Source organism: Melopsittacus undulatus, chromosome 9, assembly GCF_012275295.1.
Source record: "Melopsittacus undulatus isolate bMelUnd1 chromosome 9, bMelUnd1.mat.Z, whole genome shotgun sequence".
NCBI lineage: Eukaryota > Metazoa > Chordata > Aves > Psittaciformes > Psittaculidae > Melopsittacus > Melopsittacus undulatus.
Genome location: NC_047535.1, coordinates 8,577,165 through 8,596,980, shown reverse-complemented (window position 1 = coordinate 8,596,980; position 19,816 = coordinate 8,577,165). Strand labels below are relative to the sequence as shown.

Below are 19,816 nucleotides of genomic sequence, written 5' to 3'. Positions count from 1 at the left end.
TATGATATTTGCCTTCAAAATAAACACTGCCCTAAAGAAACACATATTTGTAAAGAAGTCACAAGTTCATTGAGGACAAAAGGAAAACAATCTAGATTTCCAGGCCAAGCCTGAAAACAATCCAGATTCCAAACCTACCCAACCCAGGAGTTTGAATGCAGAGCTACGTGAAGGTGGTTTGACTGAAGTCAAACAATAGGACGCAAAATATAGCCATGCAAAAGACTTCTATTATTGCACTGCCTGCATGAAAATGCAGTGTAACCTTGCTGAATTTCATTTTTACCAGTTTTTTAAACCCATCATTTTGAACATCACAAAAACTCTGCAGAGATCCATCACACAGAACTACACATCAGATATATCTGACCTGTCATAGAGTTTTCAGATGTACATAGTTGCTCTCGCAGCTTTTCCACGTCATCTGGATGAACCTGTTCGTACAACGTACTGCCAAACCATTCAGACTGTGGCTGGTTCAGCACAGGAGTCACAGAATCTGATACATAGATCACTCTTCCCGTCTCAGCTGCAACTACAAACAGGAACCCATCTGCAGCCTCCAGGATAAGATGTTTCAGTTCCTTCCAAAGAAAGGATTTGATTAGAATGCCAGCAAGACAAGGGGATTAAATAACACATCTGTCACTGCCAAAGAATATTGTTTTCTTGTGATCATAGTAGCTGATCACAACCCAGGTAGAAATTGTCACTGTAATATTAATAGAACACCACAACCAAACTTGCAGCAAGCCATAAATTGCTGATCTTAATAACAACACTTTATTTTTCTTGATTGCCTTTCATCTGGTGATCTCAATGCATTTCAAGAAAATGAATTAAATAAAACTCACTACATATTGTGTGATGGGCATCTAACAATAAAAAATAAAAAGCTATTTCAGTGTACAAACAGAGGAAATGAACAGCTATAACTCATATGGAAAACTCATCCTTTAATTAAACGTCCTGAATAAATTAATTGGAAAGAAACCAACAAGTCATTCTGGTTTGTGTCATGTCATCCATTCTCCTCCTCCAGATGAGCTCTGTTTGTAAATTAAACAGTCTCTGGATAAAAAGCATTAAGTGTGAACAGGGACGGGAAACCTCAGCCTCCCCTCTCATTAGTGAGCCCAAACCACTACACAAGGTTGTATCACTTCTTGGTTTTTTATTCCAGCCTGTGAATATGAAACCTCAGAGATGCAAAGGGTCTAGTACACCCTGTGTTTGGTGTTTTCTTTACAGAGTCCCCTGCTCATCATCCTGGGTACTTCTGTCCTGAGACAGATATCTGACAGACCCACACATCCACCTGAGATGCAGCAACTAGTGCCCTGACCCCACCTGAGCTCTGGATGGGGGGCCACAGTCCTTTAAAGCAAGGTACTTCTTTCCCTCACTTTCAGACACTGGATTTAGGCACTCAAAACCTTGAATTGCACATGTAAACAGTTGTTTGTATGCATCACACAGAAACACCACCTTTGCTTAACAGAGCTTAAAAGCCTCTCAGGGGAAAGGTTACTAAGTACCACTTCAGTTCCCGGGAAACAAGCTTGAGCAGCCTTTGCTTGGTGGCTCCAGTGACCACCAGAGCTTGTTAAGATACTGCATCTGGAACTCAGAGGGCTTTGGACAAGCTGAGTCCAATTCCAGGATAGACCGCTCAGCATGGCTACTGTGCAAGTGGTAGATATTAGCTGATAAAGTGAGGATCAAAGTCTGGTAAATTCTGCTAAAGGAATGGGTAACTCATTTCAGGAAACACTTAACAGCCTGTCAACTTCTCTGCTTTACTCTAAAGAAAGCACATAGAAGTACTGACTAAATAAAAACCTCACAGCATAGCTGGCTGCACTATACAGAGGATAATGAGACCTGCTTTGCATACATTATTAACAAAGATGAAGATAAAACTCTTGTCATTCTGCAAGATTCAAAACCCAAAGAGTTGCAATGAGAAGTGACTAGGGTACCCTACCAAGAACCAGCTGAATGTCACAGTCCTTCCAGAAACACGCTGCAGGAAAGCCAGGGTAAGTAGAGATGTCATCACTAAGAGGTCAGCAGCGGCTGCTGTTCATAGAATAGTTAGGGTTGGAAAGGTTTCTCCAACAGAAGGAAGTATTGCCTTTAGCCATAACTTACATGTGTAAGTGCTTAAATGGTTTCAGACCACGAAAATGCACAATTACACCCACAGGACTTCAAAAACAATGAAAGTGGTAGAAATTGTCAGTGCACTCAGTTAAACAGTTTTCCTTCAAGCACTGGGTGCACCTTCCTTCTTCCATCCAAAATGTAACCTCAGCCAGTACAGATGGGATTCATCTCTGCCCAGTTCAGCTGCTGGGAATTCAGGCGTTAAGACTAAACAATGTTTTTAACTTCCCTCTAAACCCAGGAGAGAAAGGCAGGTCTTTCCAGATTAATTCCTAACCTATTTTAGAGGATCTTTGTTAGGATGGGAAAAACCCAGTTCCGGGGGTGAAAATTCCTTTCCAGGGATGAGAAGTGGCAAATTACTTGCTTTTCAGATGGACAGTCCTCAATAAGAACATGCATTTTGCTACATCTAGCAGAAAGATTAGATATATAGCTAAGATCAAATCCAAACAGTCACAAATGCCTTGAATATATAGGTTGTACTAGTTACTACACAACAGCAAAGGACCAAGCTGAGACTCTACTCCTCTCAATGTTTCCTTACATCTCTTAAAACCATAAACCAGAGAAAACAGATACTTGTGAAAAATCTACCTGTTCTGTAAGAAATGAAGGCTTGTAAGCTCCATCAGTAGATTTGTTCCCAGTGCCCCTCATTGATTTCATGTGTGAAACAGCCATCCGAAGAATTGTCAACTTGTCAGGCTTACGAGCCAATGCACTACAAGTGGGGACCATATCAGACAGTTCGGTGATGTACTGTGTCATCTTGTTTCTTCTGCGTCTCTCAATTTCACTATGATTCTCCCTGAACATTTAAAGAAACACCAAATGAACAGAAAAGCAGACATGATGAGAATTTCAATTGGAGGTAACAAATCCTAATACTTTGCATTTGTCTTGCTGTTTTCAGCCCAGGAGAGCAAAGTGCTTTACAAAAACTAAGCACCATTATCCCTCAGTTTCTAGGCAGAAAAACCAGGCCATAGAAGGATAGATATTATTTCCCATAGCTCTGAGAAGAACCCCTGTTTCTAGCTTTTGGCTTGTGGCCTTAAGCTCTTAACCGGTTTAATCTCCTTTGGTTTAAGGAGACAAAAAATTAAGAAATAGAGAGATGTGAAGAATTGTCAATTGCCAAGTCCAGCCAAACTCCCAAATTTTCTGGGATGTATCTCAGAGCTTCCTTGCTCAAGGTGTTGGATCTGCTTATAAAAGGTCTTGTTTTAAGGAAACACAACAGCTAGATCAGGTCAGATCTTACAAAAATCCCCACTCAGTGACAACACAGATCTCCAGTCCTGTAATGCCAAGTGGAACATCCTGCACCCCTGTAGGGAGACATGACATGTCTGCAGGATCAGACTGCAGGACTGGGACCATATATGGTAGAACAGTACATACAGAAAAAAATCCCAGTAAATAAATGAGTATGAAAGACAGCAAATAAACATCTGGCTTGTAAGACACAGATCAGAATTTATGCTTGAGAACACTCTAGCACAGCAGGGAAATAACAATGACAGCTCTTGGTGCTGCCCCACTTTGGGATGAGCTCCAGTGTTCTCATCCTTTATAGGAAACATATGACTGACATGGTGAGTCAACTTTGAGAGTTCTCAAAATGAAAAGTTACCAATATCTTTCAGAACTGAAGATCTGAGAATTCAGTTTTCCCCTACTGTAAATTACCATTGCTTGATCACTATTAAGGAACTACACAAATACATATATCTGAAATGGTCCAAATGGATCTAGAATGCTTCAGTGCCTTGCACTTAATTTTTTCCCATACTGTACCTGTCTGATGGCAGCTAAATACAAGTACACAACAGGTACATCATGCTTCAGATGTCAAAGCAGCATCTTCAATGAGCTGTGTATGGCATTTTCTTGTGAAAGTTGATCACTTGGAGAAGTCCACCAACAATGACCAGTATGATAACACAACATTAAAAGAAACTGCAACATTCTCTGGAGCTGACTGTTATGAAGACTGATTATGAAAGTAGAAGGCAGGCTTGGCACACTTTTGGATTACTTTTAATAATGGAGCCTTTTCTTAAAATGCAGGGAGGAATCTAAGTCATAGTATGCTGCTTCTTAAAATACAGGAATGCACGGGCTTGTCCTGCTCTAAAATGTGTACCCTCATGTTATATGCATGAGGCATTGTCTCCAGAAATGCCACTTGTTAAGGCTACAAGCACAGTTGTTTATTATTACTGCTGATACCTATGGTTACTATTTGATTCAGGAAATCCAGTTATGGGTCCCTGCAATGATAGCCCATGGCTGTTCAGCAAATTACAGCCAGTCCCTTGGTGAAGGTCACTATCTACTTATCTAACACACTGTAATAGTGAACCTTTCTGCTTCAAATGGCCGATAAACAGCTTTTGTGTAGTTTTTCACAGATGTAGGAGAGAACAGTGCCTATGGGAGTCAGACTGTATACAAACACACAAGCAGAACAGCTTGTGTGACAGTGCACATGGACGTAACAGTACACATTTACAGGACATCATATACATGGAGATAAATATGGACAAGTGGAAGAAAAATGCATTTTTACATCACGAAAGTTTGCTCTAATTTCAGCATTTTCACAGAAATGGTGACTAAGAAATGAGAGACAAAGAACACACACATTCAACATATATTTTACATTTATAAGTACATATTACATTGTCTGCCACTGAAGTATTTTAATACCCCTGAACATTGAAAACCACCAAAATAAAGAATAAATAAAGAGGTTGCAAAGCTTTCTGAGAAGATAAGAATATCCAGTAATCCATTTCACTTACGTTCATAAAAGCTGAAAAGTAACAATATATTCATCAACTGGCCATGTTCAATCAAACAAAACCCTGAAACTTTACTGAAATTGCTTCAAATTTAAACCCTTAAAAGAGAAAGAGGGACTGTGCTCCTCTTCCAAAAATGCCTGCCATGGGAACCCTGGCACTCACGAACACGTCTAAAGATGATGTCCTAATTCTGTCATTACTAATTTTACTTTTATATGGAAATTTTGGAGGGGCATAATGTCAGGAGACTGTGGGAGCTGATCCAAACCCGCTTAAGTCCAAGGTTACTATTTCTAATTTCAAACATGTTTGGATCAGCCAACCCTCCTGACTTCTGATCAGTCAAGATGGGATCATATAAAATAAAAATGGGGGCAAACCATATTTGATTTTCTCTTTTTCTACCAGGTCATCCTTTCTGTGTCAGCAATACTTTGATCATCATCCCACCTGGAAACAAAATAACCAGCTCTCTAAGCTAATGCACACCTACTGAGATTCTCTGGACACGAACATCCCCTCTCAGCAGAAGAGCTCTACAGAACACGCCTACCTTGCGAACTTTTCCTTATCACCAGAAATTTGATCACCATCATACCTAGAAACAAAAGACAGTAAGTAAATCCACAGGGTTATGCACCACATGACAGTCAACACACAGCAGAAAGCAGAGGTTCACAACTGCAAACTATTACAAATAACAGCAAGAAAAATGAGGGCATGAGAATGATAAAGCAAAGAAAACATAGTCTGATGAAACTTCCAAGCCATGCTGATTCAAAAGCTTCATTTATATATTTAAAAAAGTTGGAGACACATTTCACTGGATTTATGCAAACACTTTGACATACACTCATTGCCTGGGAAACTTAACAACCAGCACCATTACAGAGAACACCACTGAGCTCTTATTTACAGCAGCCCATGAAATATTCACTGCCGTTTGGAAGTGAAGGAGCTGTATCTTTTCCAGATTGCAACCACAACTCACTCCATTCAGCAGAGGGCACTGATGGTCTACAGATAACATGGGAGGGCAGAGACACACGTTTAAGTGCAATGTATTATATAAAGACGCCTTCAGAAAACAGCTCCCGCAGGTACAGACACTGTACCGTCTGTTGAGAAGACTGGCAAAAGTCAGTCAGGCAGATGAAACTGCTGGGTAAATAGAAGTGAAATTAAAACTGGCTTAAATCCCAGAAGTAAACAGGTACCTCATTCCTACCCAAACCAACTGCAGTTAGATGCCCGAACAGGTATGTGTGGTGTATTGGCAGCAACTTCATGGAGGAAATCCAGATCAACTGGACTTTAGCCCACTGGGATTAAAGTTTCACTGTTTCTGAAGCATTGTCCCAGAGACAGGCAGCAATGTGACATTTCAGTAAAGAATGACATGCTGCTCCTTCTTTCCTAAAAACAGACTCATCATTTGAAATAGGTTTTGCTAGCATAGTTACAAAAACTGCATTTGTTTGAAAAAGGTCTTACTTCTGGAGAAACCAATTTTTTTCAAATGACAGTATGTAGGGGTTTGAAAATACCAAAAATAAGGCTAACAGCTTCTTTAAAAGTGAATAGTATTTCTGCTCAAGGATAGTCCAGTGAGATTTTGTATTAGAATTATGCCTTTCCAAAATGATGCAATTTATTACAACAGCCAGCCTATAAAGGTCCCATGCATTAGCTAACAAAGTTAAACTGCAGAAAATAATTAAGCATCTTGTCTCTACAAAACTAGTAATGAAATTTTTCTCAAATGAATTAAAACTAATTTTAAGTACCCCAACTGTGCAAGTTCCTCTATAAGGTTTCATATTTTTCTTCCTTACTGTGACTCATTCAAACACTGAAAACAAAGCTTAAGTGAGTCTTGAGCTGTATTTCTATGCTGTGCTTAACACCAGCACCCTCAACTCATTCAAGTGAAAACACCACTTTATTCCACTTGAATGTGTCCAGAGAAGAGACTGACCCGAAGAATTTGGAACAAAAAGACAGATTCAATGAGGAATGGCCACATACCATTTGGTGAGAAGTACATGCATATACTTCCATGTGACAATGAGATGCCATGCAGATACCTGAGCTGGCTTGGAAGTCCCTGAGAAGCAAGGTGTGTTAACTCATGTGGAGTACTGTACTAACACCACTATCTCCTGTGCTCTCACTAGCTTGGGGCTTGTCTACTAATCCTCATCTGACTAGCTGAGCTGAAGATGTTACTGCCTCCAACTACTCTTTTCCCCCTTTCAGTCTCCCAGCTGACCTCACTATATGCATGCTTCTTCAGGCATGAAGTCAGCTGGGATAGCTTAAATATTTAAACAGCACTTCTTTGCTAACCAAATAATTTTGACCAATACAAGCTAGGAATCAGCTAGGTGAGACATTTGCGGAAAGGAAAAGTCCTAAAACAGGGGCGCAACTAGAAGTGGATGTCTGAACATCTCTGCACTGTTTTCCCACACTCTGTAATAGCAGAACAATCTGGAGGTTTAATGGCATTTTAAGATTTAAGTATCAGTTTTTCATCTGACATCTAAAATCAGCTGAGTCTAAGCACAGTACAGCACACCTCTCCAATAAAATGAATGGAACTATGGCTCTCCCCACTAACAAATTTTGAAAGGCTGAAGCTAGGATGGAGAGAGACCAGCACACATGCACCAGTGTGCCTAGCTACCTTGACACTTATGCAGGCACAAATCAGATCACATTCTTCACAAATCTTAGAATCCCAGAATCATTTAGGTTGTAAAAGATCTTTAAGATCATTAAGTCCAACTGTTAACTAGCACTGCCAAGTTCACCACTAAACCATGTTGCTCAGTGCCTCATCTACATGTCTTTTAAATATCTTCAGGGATGGTGACTCCACCACCTCCCTGTGCAGCTTGTTCCAATACCTAAAGACTTTTTTGGTGAAGAAATTTTTCCTAATATGCAATCTAAACCTCTCCTAGTGTAACTTGAGTCCATTTCCTCCTGTCCTATCGCTTGTTACTTGGGAGAACTACTCCTGTCAGGTACTTGTAGAGAGCGATAAGGTCCCCCTGACTCTTCTCTTCAGTTCCCTCAGCTGTTCTGCATCACACTTGTGCCCCAGGCCCTTCACCAACTCCATTGCCCTTCTCTGGACTCGCTCCAGCATCTCAATATCTCTCTTGCGAAGGGCCCAAAACTGAACACGGTATTGGAGGTGCAGCCCATCAAACATTGGGACTAGACCTCAGATCACCAGTTTTAACACCAGGAACTGGAATATTCTTTCTGTAAATGACATCAGCTAAACAAGGGTGTTGCTGGTCTTGTCCAGTAGGTTATGATACGTGTTATGACACATATTCCGCATACTTGTCTTTCAGACTGCCGAGGAGGACCCTGTTGAAAACCCTATGGGGACAGCTGTGTTTCAACACGACTGCTGCTATAATGCTGCAGTTACAGTGTGGATAACGAGCAGTTACCTGTAGGCCTCAAAGAATCTACCCCTCACTGCAGCTGCCTGGTTTCCAATGAAAAAAAATGCAAACAGTGTGACCAGGGGAAAAGAAAAAGTGAAAAAATGACAATGATACTTTAATGTTTAATTTGTAGCCTAGAATAGTGCATGTTAATTAACATTTATTTTGGCAATTTTTACTATTCAGGTACACCTAATAGTATATAATGAGCTTTAATCTTAAACAATTCACATTTCTAGGACCTGTCATACTATCTTAACAAGCAGTTAACATCTGAAAGAAATTAAAAATAAAATTCATTTTCAGTGCCAGAAAGACAACTTCAGCAATGTCAAATAACCAGAGTTCATGCACAACAGTTGAAATAATAACCTAAAAGTTACAAAAGTTCTCATTTGACCTAGCTGCAGACCAAAATTATGACATATGCTGTCAGCTATGTAAACCAGTCACTACATTAGGCAGATTTCTGCCAGTTGCAAAGTTGCAAAAGAAGCTTATAGAAACAGTAACTAGAATTTAGGTTAAGTTTTTGGCAAGTTCTTTATCCATATTCATATTTACTTTAAAGCATTAGTAGTGAGACAGCTGTCTTTCTCCACCGAAAAAACTCAGTGATTTGGCCAACTTTTTGTAAATGCTCACCTTGAAAATTTGCTGGGCCCCTCCCCATCTTCATCATCAAAGTCCATCCTGTAAAAGCAAGATTTCAAAATCAGTAATCATGATGTTGGTAATGGTGACATGAACATTCAAGCCACTGGTTCTCAATCTTGTTTGATTCATATTTTGACTGGAGGTGTTAACAACTGTAGATTCCAGTTTTGCTCATATTCTCCAGAACCCCTAATGGTGGCTCATCATCTGCCAGGAATACAAAGAACACAAGTTGTTGGATTTTCTAAAGTAAAGTAATATACTTCTTCTCCACAGAAATCTGCACTGTTAAAATTAACAAATAAAAGGAGGTATTAAACAAATGAAGTTCTTTTAAGATGGTCAGAAGTAAAAATAACTTTTAGGCTTGACAGAAGTTTACAGAAATCAGTGGGGATTCTATGTTCAAGGACTAAAATTAAGACTGAAGAAAAAGTTCTAAGGCTGTACACATACTAAATGCCAGGGCACTGGTTTTGACCCAGCCTAAAGAAAGCTAGATGTAGAACAGAATGAACTCCCAGCCTCCCTGCTACGAGGATTATCTGCATCACTGCTACTGATTGTAACTGTAATGCATTCTTTAGAGTTGCCCTAAATTAACCCATCAGTTCACACAAATTATTACCCAGTGTGCAAATGGCAACTACTTTGTGGTATTCCTGTGGTCAATACTAAAAATTACCTATGGGTCTACCGTACACCTAACTTACCTGGTTTATGTCCCAGACCTTCTTCTTAAGTCAGTGGAAGAGATGAGCTCTTCCTTGTGGCAAATCCCTCCCCTCCAGTTAGGCTCCTCCAGGGAGCTACAAAAAGCAGAAACCTCTTTTCTTCACTTCTTACACAGAGAGACTAGGAAGAAACTTCCTAAATTAGCCACCTAAATTTGTTTCCTACATTAGGTAGTGTGATAGTCTCCTTCCCATTGATACCAAGTTCCTAGAAAGTTATGCAACAGTATAATTTCCAAAACATTTTACTAATTTTTAACCCTTTAAAAAGAGGTGAACAAACATATATCTCAATTATAAGAGGGTGACTCAGCCATTAAGGCAGATTAAGAACCAAGATGATATAAAACTATCAAATACAATTGTTGCATTAATGTACCTTTTAATAAGAAAATACATCAGTATGATATGCAGACCTTGGTCAGTGTAATTTGTGTAGATAAAAAAATCATGGTTTTGCTCTCACTTTTGTCGTGTTTCTTTAACACTTTGAGCTTTCTAACATTTCAGTGTAATAAACCTTCACACAATTACGGATTCCATGTCTCTAACACTCTTCATATTACCAACAGATATAAGTACTATTAAAGACAAAAAACCTGCAAAGCGACAATATTTACCTCAGTATTAAAAGAACCCCCAGCAATTAAAAATCGAGATTTGTATGTTCAGAGTGTGGAAACAATGTTGCAATAATGCTCTCTAAAACTACATCAGTATACAGAAGTATAAGTGCCAGTCAGGCAATACTGCCTTGCTTCTCAAATCTGATAACCAAGAGAGACTGGTCTATGAAGGATGTGTCTGAGTCACAGCAGTCTATGTACAGTCAGGACAAGGAACAAGCACAAGAATTGGAAACAGTATTAGAAAAGTCACAGTATTATTATCCTGATGGAAACAATGATTCTTCATTTCTTGAGGAAGTAGAGAGAAAAACATTTTCCCCAAAGAGTCTTGAGAAAAAACATGTATTTAATTTGGTTAAGTTTGACGTAATCATCATTTTTGTTATAAGCTACACTTTTGCTTGCCTAATTATCACCAAATTGGGTTTCAAGGTCCATGACCTCTCAGCTGCCTTGTGCAGAACACCACCGACCTCCAGCGGCCAGAGCCCTTGATAGAGCCAAGGAGCCCGCAGCTAAGCCAGGACCCAGACAATGGGCTGCTACCCATCACCCCAAATCTGGCCTTCAGCACCAGAACTAGCAGCTTAAATTTCCCCAGACCTGCTGCACAGACAATACTCCCAGCAATTTAACATTTAACACATTATCATCTAGCCAAAGGTCTCCTCTTACCTACCTGCTTCTTCCTCACATATAACAATGTGGTTACAGGTGAGATTCCAGAACAACCTTCTAAGTTATTTCAATTGCAATGTTTCTGTGTACACTGAGAATGTGAAAGTCTGCTTCATAAGAGAGCTGTCTGTTTAAAAGCAGAGGGCATACTCAGACCAGCAGTGGGCTGGCTCCATCTGAAACTGCTCACAAAAGCATCACATCAGGCCTATTCTTCTCTGTTTTCAGAGGCAACAGAGAGAAACCTCCAGTTTCAAACTCAAGGGAAAATGGCTGCAGAAAATATATATACCTATGGGGAAGCCTTTTATTTGGGGATTTAAGAAGGCACTGCTTTAATTTGGGATGGATTAATTTTCTAATTCCTTTCCTTCCCCTCAACACACTGAGATCCTGTGCCTCAATTTTCTTAACTTCCAGCCAAATACTCCAGCTGAGTGACAAGAGATGGATTTCTCCCCAGAATCAAGTATCAGCTCTACTGCATTTAGTCTAGTTTATTATTACTGGAATATAATACAGAGAATTACAGAGATGCTGATGACAGTTAAGGCTTGACACTGCTGCCTGTGCTGTACACCTGCTTCCAAAGGAGTAAGTGGAACTAACATACCTGTTCATCGAGATGGCTGGATATCAGCTTCTCATAAGATCTTGATGGGTTAATATATACGAGCAATACCCATCACATTTATAGTTGGCCCATCATGGCAGAATCTGAGTGCCTAGGGTGCAACACCAGACTGTAACAGACTAAATCTTTCAATAATGCCTGTTTTGTTGAGTTACTTAAAAAACTTGACTTCATTTCAAATTAAGATTATTAAAAAGAAGAAATTTCATATGAAGATAATTCAAAACATCAATACTTGCAAAAATGCAACAGTAAATACATCTCCGTCCCTCCTTTCCTGATTTCACATTTCACTGTGCAAGATAAAGAAAACCTTTTCAAAAGCTGCAAAAAAAAAAAAATCTCAGGTATAAAGTCATCAATTCCAACATCTTGCCTGAACCTCCGTGTCTGCTTTACAGCAAGATGGAGTGCAAGGCAGGGAATCAGTTGTAATCTTTAGCAGAACACAGCAGAACATATAAAAATAATATTCCAACAAACTCCTCATACCCTGACAGATCAGATCTTCTGTTTAGATAGAATATTTTGCACATTAGCAAACAGCAGAAGCAGCCTCCAAGAAGAGAAATGACATAATTTCAGAAGTTTCAGAAAGAGTACCTTTTATCTTCATTTCAAATTCCCATTAAAGAGAAACTTTAAAAGAGCTGCACTATGCTCTTTTGTTTTGAAGAGACAGCATAAATTTTGTTTTCCTCTTTCATGCTGTTCATGTCAATCATGAAAAGACCTGATGTACGAGGTACTTATTAAAATATATTTTCCTCAAAAAGATGAGCGGGTACCATAAATACCATGATAAAAATGTTTTTTTAAAAAACATTTATTTTTAAGCAGAAACATTTTCATACAAAGAAAAATACCTCCTCCCATAAGGTGGTCCTGCACTGTTTAAAAAATTGATACGGGGGAGGGTCTGAACACTGCAACAAAATTATTATGTAAAGTTCCCAAGAAATGTCAAAAGATGGCTTGCCATGATTATACAGCATAGGAAGGGGGCATGCAGGAATGACAGGGAACAGATGCAGCTGAGAGGCAGATGGGGATCCGCACTACAGCCTTTTGTTCAGTACAATATCGGGGGGTACACCCGGGAAGGGGGGCTGAGGTTTCTTCCTCCCCATATCTCCCTAGATCTTACAGATCTCATCCAGAGAGAAGACAAGACTATACACTGAACTGAAACAAAACCAATGCAACTGCAAGCCAACCAGTCAAAAAAACAACCCAAACACCAACCCTCCCTCCCCAGGTACAGATAACCTAGAAAGGTAAAAAGCCCCATATCCTCTAATGCAGCAAATCCTAAAAAATCCCAACATTAAATAAAGAACTGATGTTATATTAAGCTAAAATAGCCATAGACCACTGCAGTGCATCACCTTATGCTGTCACTTTTTTCTATAAAGTACCTGGTATAATTTATAGAAAGGAAAAATATTTTTCCAAGCTGTCGATGAATGCCTACACAGCAGAAACACCTTCTGTATAGCCAATGAGTTTAAACTGATCTATATTCAAGTCCATACAGCAATTATTCTGCCAGCTTGCCTCAGCAATTATGAGAAAAGAAACAATTTTCAGAGATAACCGAAGCTGGAAAAGATGACTGTGTTCACCAGCTACATTCCTTTATGTTTGACACAAAGCATTCGTTCTAAAATGCCCAAGGATTTAGGTGCACAAAGATGTATCACCAGAACGGTAATGAAAGGACCAAGTGTTAGCTGCAACTTTGTTCAAAGAGAAGCTAGGAGGAATTAGACAGAGCAAGCATTCTTTCCCTCAAGGTCTGAATACACACACACTGAGCAAAAAAAGAGCTAAAAATGCACCCTCAGCTCAGGCTTGGACAAGGGCTATTAGTTTAGAGCTATGGTGCACAGTAAAATATGTCTGGGTCCAACAGCAAATCTGTACTAACTTACATAATTTGCATGTTAAATAATTTAAAATAATTTATGTTCCTCCCACCCTCCCCCCCCCACTTTCTCCCAAATAGATGATGATACTTAAAATGCAACTGTTAAAGCATAACTTTCAAATAATATCAAGTCACTATTTAATATAATCAGAAGATTTCAGTCAGCAGCATGAACCCTTGGTAACAGTAATTTGCAAACTCGTATTGGCAGTTGACATGGTTTATGACCAGAAAAGAAATCAACTATCCTGCAACTCAGAAGTACAAAAGCTTATATGTTATGCAGCAACGAAAAGAAGTTAATGCTTTGTTTTCTCTTTTTAGTGGAAGTTTGAAAAGGATTTTTCATTGAAAAAATAAAAACGTGATGCCTGTCAAAGACAGACTTCAAGAATTTCTCAGACCAATTCCATACAGTTGGCTCAGCATATGAAGCACACTCAATGGGGATAAATCTCCAAATTGTCCTGTCCGAAGGAACCCCCCTCAGAACAACCACCCTGAGTGGTCACATCACACCAACTTAGTTCTGCATTCAAGGTGAGGTTCACCTTCTCCCTTGTTAATCCATTCCAGGACTCATACTCCAGCACTGTTACTTGAGCAGACACCTAAAACTGCCAACGTACCTTGGTGAACGAATCCCTAGAATAGCTTTCACAAAGAACAACACCTTCTCCTGAAATGTCCATCAGTGAAGATTTTACTTATGGTATTGTAACAGCTTGTCACTGTCATATTTTGGGGTAAATATAAGACTAATCAATCTCTTGCAGGCATTCTCAAATCAGATCTCACTGAGAAAGCATCATCTAAAGACCATTATTTGTGATCAACCTTTGGTAAAACCGGGGGTGGGGGTGTGCTAATACTAAAGAGCAGTTTTCTGTCCTTCTGCAGCTCTTGGTACACTTTTATTCTAATAGAGGATTAGTATGACTTGCCAGAGAGCAATCTGATGTGGAAGAACTATCTCTGTTCCACACCAACACCTGAAGATAAATAATCAATTTTCTTCTTTAGCAGAGCCTTCAAGCTAGTGCAAGGGATGAACTTGATTCAGGCCTTTTCTCACAGCAGCAGACTATGCTGCATTTCCACTGAAACCATGAATATCACAGACCACAGTTTCTGAAGAGTGACTGCCTGTGCTATTTCCTTACCTGGGTCTATAAAGAAAACATTTTTGACAGAAGGCCTCCATCTGAGATTCCAAGTCCAAACTTCAGATGAAGTTGGGTAAGTCTGAATGTGCAAGTAAAAACACATCTCACTACCTTTATTCACAGGATAAATCCTTTTGAGATTAAACAGATGTAGGCAATGTGCAATTCACTGCACATACAACAGCCATGGGAGCCAAACTCAACTCCTGGATGCTTTGCCAAACCTGAAAGTCTTTTGAAGCATGCGAAACAACAAACTATACACTTGTCAGCAAGCCTGATCTTGCAGGAAGACAGATACACTGAAGTGAGAAACAAACCATCAGTGACTAATGCCATAATGTAGTTTACATATATAGAAATTACATAATAAACATTCACATGAAAGTCCATTTTCAGTCCTTCAATACCAGTCATTTTCAATTTCAGACCTAAAAAGAAAACACCCAAAGGCTTACCCAGAGCGGCGCTTTCCTCCTCTGGAAGGCATGGATCCTGCCATTCTCACTTGTCCACTTGACATTGGTGCTACCGGCAAGGCCACTGATCCAGGGATATCTGATGCCATTTCTGTAATGCAGAAGTAGGGAAAGAGGAGGGAAAAATATCCGTTAATCCAAATCTGAAAGGAGAAACCCAGGATGATGACATTAGAGAAAGGTCCTTTCAAAAATCTGCTGAGAAAGCCTTGCTTTTTATTTCTAAGGAAAAGGAAAGCTCTCCAGGCAAAGACCAGCAGATTCACAGCTCTCTTAAAAGAAGGCCAGTTCTGTCAACAGCCATTATGAGTGCCTTGGGAGACAGACAGAACAGCATGTAGGTACCTCTGTATTTAAATTTACCTAATGGTTCTAATTTTACTGCTCAGAGGGGCTGTCAGATAAAGGCCAACAACCCTTTACAACAGTTAAACTGCTCTGTAGAGAATGCAGAGATGAATTCCCAAATGAAGCTGTGGATCATGGTACCAAGACACCAAGAAACAAAACTTAGAAAACTTCTCAGTTTGCCAGCAAGGTCAAGAGTTTAGAGCCCAGATGAATTATCAGGCAACACTGGTTTTTATTATTTATATTCTGGTGGCATTGAGAGGACCAGAACTATGCAGAGCTCCAAGGCTTCCTGAATTTCTGTGTGGTGACTTGCAGATTAGAGCCAAGCCCAAAATCCAGGCTGATATTAATCCCTCTGCCAGTGCTCTGGGCATAGCCACAGGTTAAATCTCAAAACTTTGATGTGAGAAAACAGTGAGAGCACACCTTATGCAATGGTTTCCAGACCGCTAACAGCAAGTACTTTTACAACCTATTAATAACAGTTCATTACACTTTTAAAAAGAAAAGTGTAATATAATGTATTTACACCCTTTTCTCCTAGCCCATGGATGAAGCATGTTTTGCCTCTGCAACTCTTGTAAACTATGGAAGCAACTGAAACTTTTAATGCAGAGATACTTTAGTCTAAAGTCACAGCATTTAATTATCTTGAAAGAAAATGCATTCTCCTTTCAACTTTTCTTTAAAAAAAAACCAACTTGGTGGAGTATCTGGAGCTACAAATATATTTACTAATGGAAAGCAAATGTCTTTAAAAAAATCCTGCTATTTTTTCCCCCAACAGATAAGTACAAAAGAACTTCAATCATGGAAACAGCAATCCATGTTCTTTCATTATGTCTGGAGTGCACTTCTGTCTCTGCCACGCTTTATATAAATCCATTATGCAACATTATCTATTTCAAATAATAACATTTTACCTATTCACTGATTCCATAAGTTTCTTCTATGACATTTACTTTTATTAACAACTTTTCAACTAAAAAGCAACAGAGCAAAGTACTCATTCAATATTTTTCAACAAAGTGCAAGGATAAACAATGAGACCTCTGCCTTCAACACCACACCATGGAAAGTCCCTCTGTGTCTAAAGCTGCTGCTACATGGAAACCCTACATTAAATATATATTAGCATTTTGCCATACAAATAAATGGATGAGCATCCAAATAACTGTTAAATCACTATTTCCAGAATTAAGTATCCTTAGCAGTCTGATGCCAATAATTCACTTGGAACACTCAAACTCACATTCTATGGATACAACTGAAGGTAATTATGAAATGCTCTGCTTACTCATTTATTAAAGCAGATGGCAAGAACCATAATAAATTTACCTGCAAAGTGTCCCTGTCACTCAGAAACACATTCCAGCACAGATCATCAAGGAGATCAGATTTTTTAAAAGCAGAAATAGTGAAACAATTTTAGCCAAACCATGCGCGGTATTTTGAGTAAAACCAACACTGTATTTGTAACCGCAATAAGAATTTTTTTTAACTTAATTTTCCTCAATCTAAAATAAGAATTACAAAAAACCAGGCCAAGGGTTGGATTCATTTACTCTTAGAAGTCTAGAAATCCAAGCTAATCATTTATATAACAACTTTATAGATCACTGAAAGGGAAATAAAGCACCATCCTTGCAATGCTATGCGTTCCATACTTAAGAGGTGCATCCAAAATAGGTTGAGTAAATCTCTTTCTATAGGTTCCTTGCTCTTCCCACTGACAACTTGGATAGTTTTGCTCCCCAATTTAGGTGGTTGTGGCTAGGCAGAATGAGTTTTTTTGGCTCTTCTTTTAATCCTTAATGTATGGGGTAAAGTTCGACTTGATGATCTTAAAGGTCTTTTCTAAACTAGTTGATCTTATGATTCCATGTATGAAGACAAGGGTAGTTAGCAAGTTAAGTAGTAAGAAAAAACAGAAACCATGTATGCTTTTATAAGAAAAAAAGAAAAAAAGTGAAGGCTAGAGGAATGGCCAAACTACAGGCTCAGTTGTATCAGTGTCCAAAAACACCTGAAAGAAAATATTTGCAATAAATAGATCAGCTACCTATCAGGGTATAAGCTGACACCATGGAGGTATCCGGAATCTCTAGAATGGCACATCAAAAACAGTGCAATGAAGAAAGTAACTTCTTACATTAAATAGCCTTTAAATATATCTTCATGGTCCTGAGAGAAGAAAACCAAGCTCATTGAGCTGACCACTTTAAAAGGATGTCTTCAAAAATTCCCATTTCCAAGATAAAAGCACAAGGAAAGAATAACATAATCAGGGGATCCACAGACAATCCACATGAAATTGCAACTAAGAGGGAAGAAAGTTGCAGGTCCTTCAAAACCAAAGACTTTCCATTATGCAACAACCTGAGGGTGTGAGAGACCTGCATATACATTGATGTATAAGACACCAAATTTACCTTTCCAGTTCAGAGTTTCTCACTGTGCACCAGCCACTGTGCAATCTATCGCACCCTTAGGGTGGATGTACACTAACAAAAGCAGTCAGTTTCACAAGATTTCTTTCCTGACACAACAGAATTCGAGTTCTGCAGATGAAGAAACCAAAAGGCTGGGACTCTTCAAGCCAGGCAGTGAGCACAGCAAAGAAAGAAAATTCCAAGGACACGACCATCATGGAGTATAGAGCACCCAGAACCTGACCTGCCTCAGCAGGAGCAGCCAGAGCAGCAGTGAAGCATCTCAGACACAGTCTCAGGGTACAAATCGTGACAGCAGAGCACTACAGGACTTCAGGGACAGAGGTGACAAAGTGACCCGACTGTTCAGCTGCAGGCAAACAGGTGTTGGAAGGCACCCATTTGTCAAAGTTAACAGTGGCACCAGAATACAAACCACTAGACTGCAGCTGTAAAAACTGCTCACAAATACAGCAGCTCCCTGCTGCAGGCTGCAAGAACTTCTGGGAAGATGATGGAATGGATCTGAGCTGCTTCCCAAGTATCTTCCATCTGTACTCATCTGCAGACATCTAAAAGGACCAGATCACTGATGATATTTTTATATTTATAAAAAAGCTGGTGAGAAAAGTAGAAACATGTTATCTCAAAAAATGAGCCAGAAGAAAAATGTGATGAAATGGTCAGCTGCTTCTCTGACTAAGCACCTGAGAAGTTACCTGTTTGTGCAGGCTCCAGGAAGAAAACAGAGAGGAGGAATCTCAAAAATATTATGGGAGAGAGTTACTCCATGGAGCCTATTACCATAAAAAAGAATAATAATTATAAAAGGAGTGTGTATTGGACATACACCTAAAGAAAGAAAACAAATCTATAAAAAATCAGAAGAGAAAACTACAATTGTGTGAAGTTATGTCAACAAAAATTTAGGGCAGCCCCTTGAAAGTAAATGAAGCTATTCTGTTGTAGCATAAACTAGTATAAAAGCCCAGTACAGCAGAAGCAGATGTCAAGTTGGTTACATTAAAAGAAAAAAAGGGGTCAACAATCAAAGATGATGTTTCCAGGCTCACATACGCCCATGTCCAAACACCCGTTAACACTGATGTTCGCTGAAGTGTTTCAGCAGCAACGAACATTAGGAAACAAGCTGTTCTCTTTCTGAGAATGGACGTTCTCAGAGTGGCCTTTCCTTCTGCCAACAGATATAAAATAAGTGTTGCTCATTTTACCCCAAATTAAAATGCGAGCATAAGGGTATAATGTTCAGCACAAGATCAGGCTGAATGGTCATGAAAATGACCTATAACCATCAAGGCAGTGCTCTGAGAATGCCCGAATGCCAACCAGAAATCACTTTTCCACTGCAAGAATACATGCGGTATTTAATTTTAAAGTTAGAAAGTTACCTAGAGATCTGCCAAAGAACATGGAAATGTTAAACCCCAGTGTAACACTCACAGTCTTCACTATGTATTCTTCCAGTTAGATGACACCTAACAGCTCTTATCACTGTCATGCCTGGGCATAGGCCTGATCCTGCCACAAATACTTATGTTCATCTTGAGGATAACTGAGAAGTCATACTAATCCAGGCACAACATCCGTGCTCAATACAGAAGCAGCTGAGTGAGTCCCTCCATTTCTACCCAAATTCATTTCACTGCT

At 39.3% G+C, this 19,816-nt stretch overlaps 1 protein-coding gene across 1 annotated transcript in view; it reads right to left on the bottom strand.

The window, feature by feature from the left end:
- Positions 1-19,816, bottom strand: part of ARNT2 (aryl hydrocarbon receptor nuclear translocator 2) — a 104,209-nt gene that overhangs the window by 63,544 nt on the left and 20,849 nt on the right. Inside the window, exons 2-5 of the mRNA XM_034066267.1 lie at positions 15,342-15,453; positions 9,101-9,148; positions 2,767-2,980; positions 371-584 (exon numbers count right to left, since the gene is read on the bottom strand). Of these exons, the coding sequence (XP_033922158.1) occupies positions 371-584; positions 2,767-2,980; positions 9,101-9,148; positions 15,342-15,453 (588 nt within the window). The remainder of the gene's footprint in view (positions 1-370; positions 585-2,766; positions 2,981-9,100; positions 9,149-15,341; positions 15,454-19,816) is intronic.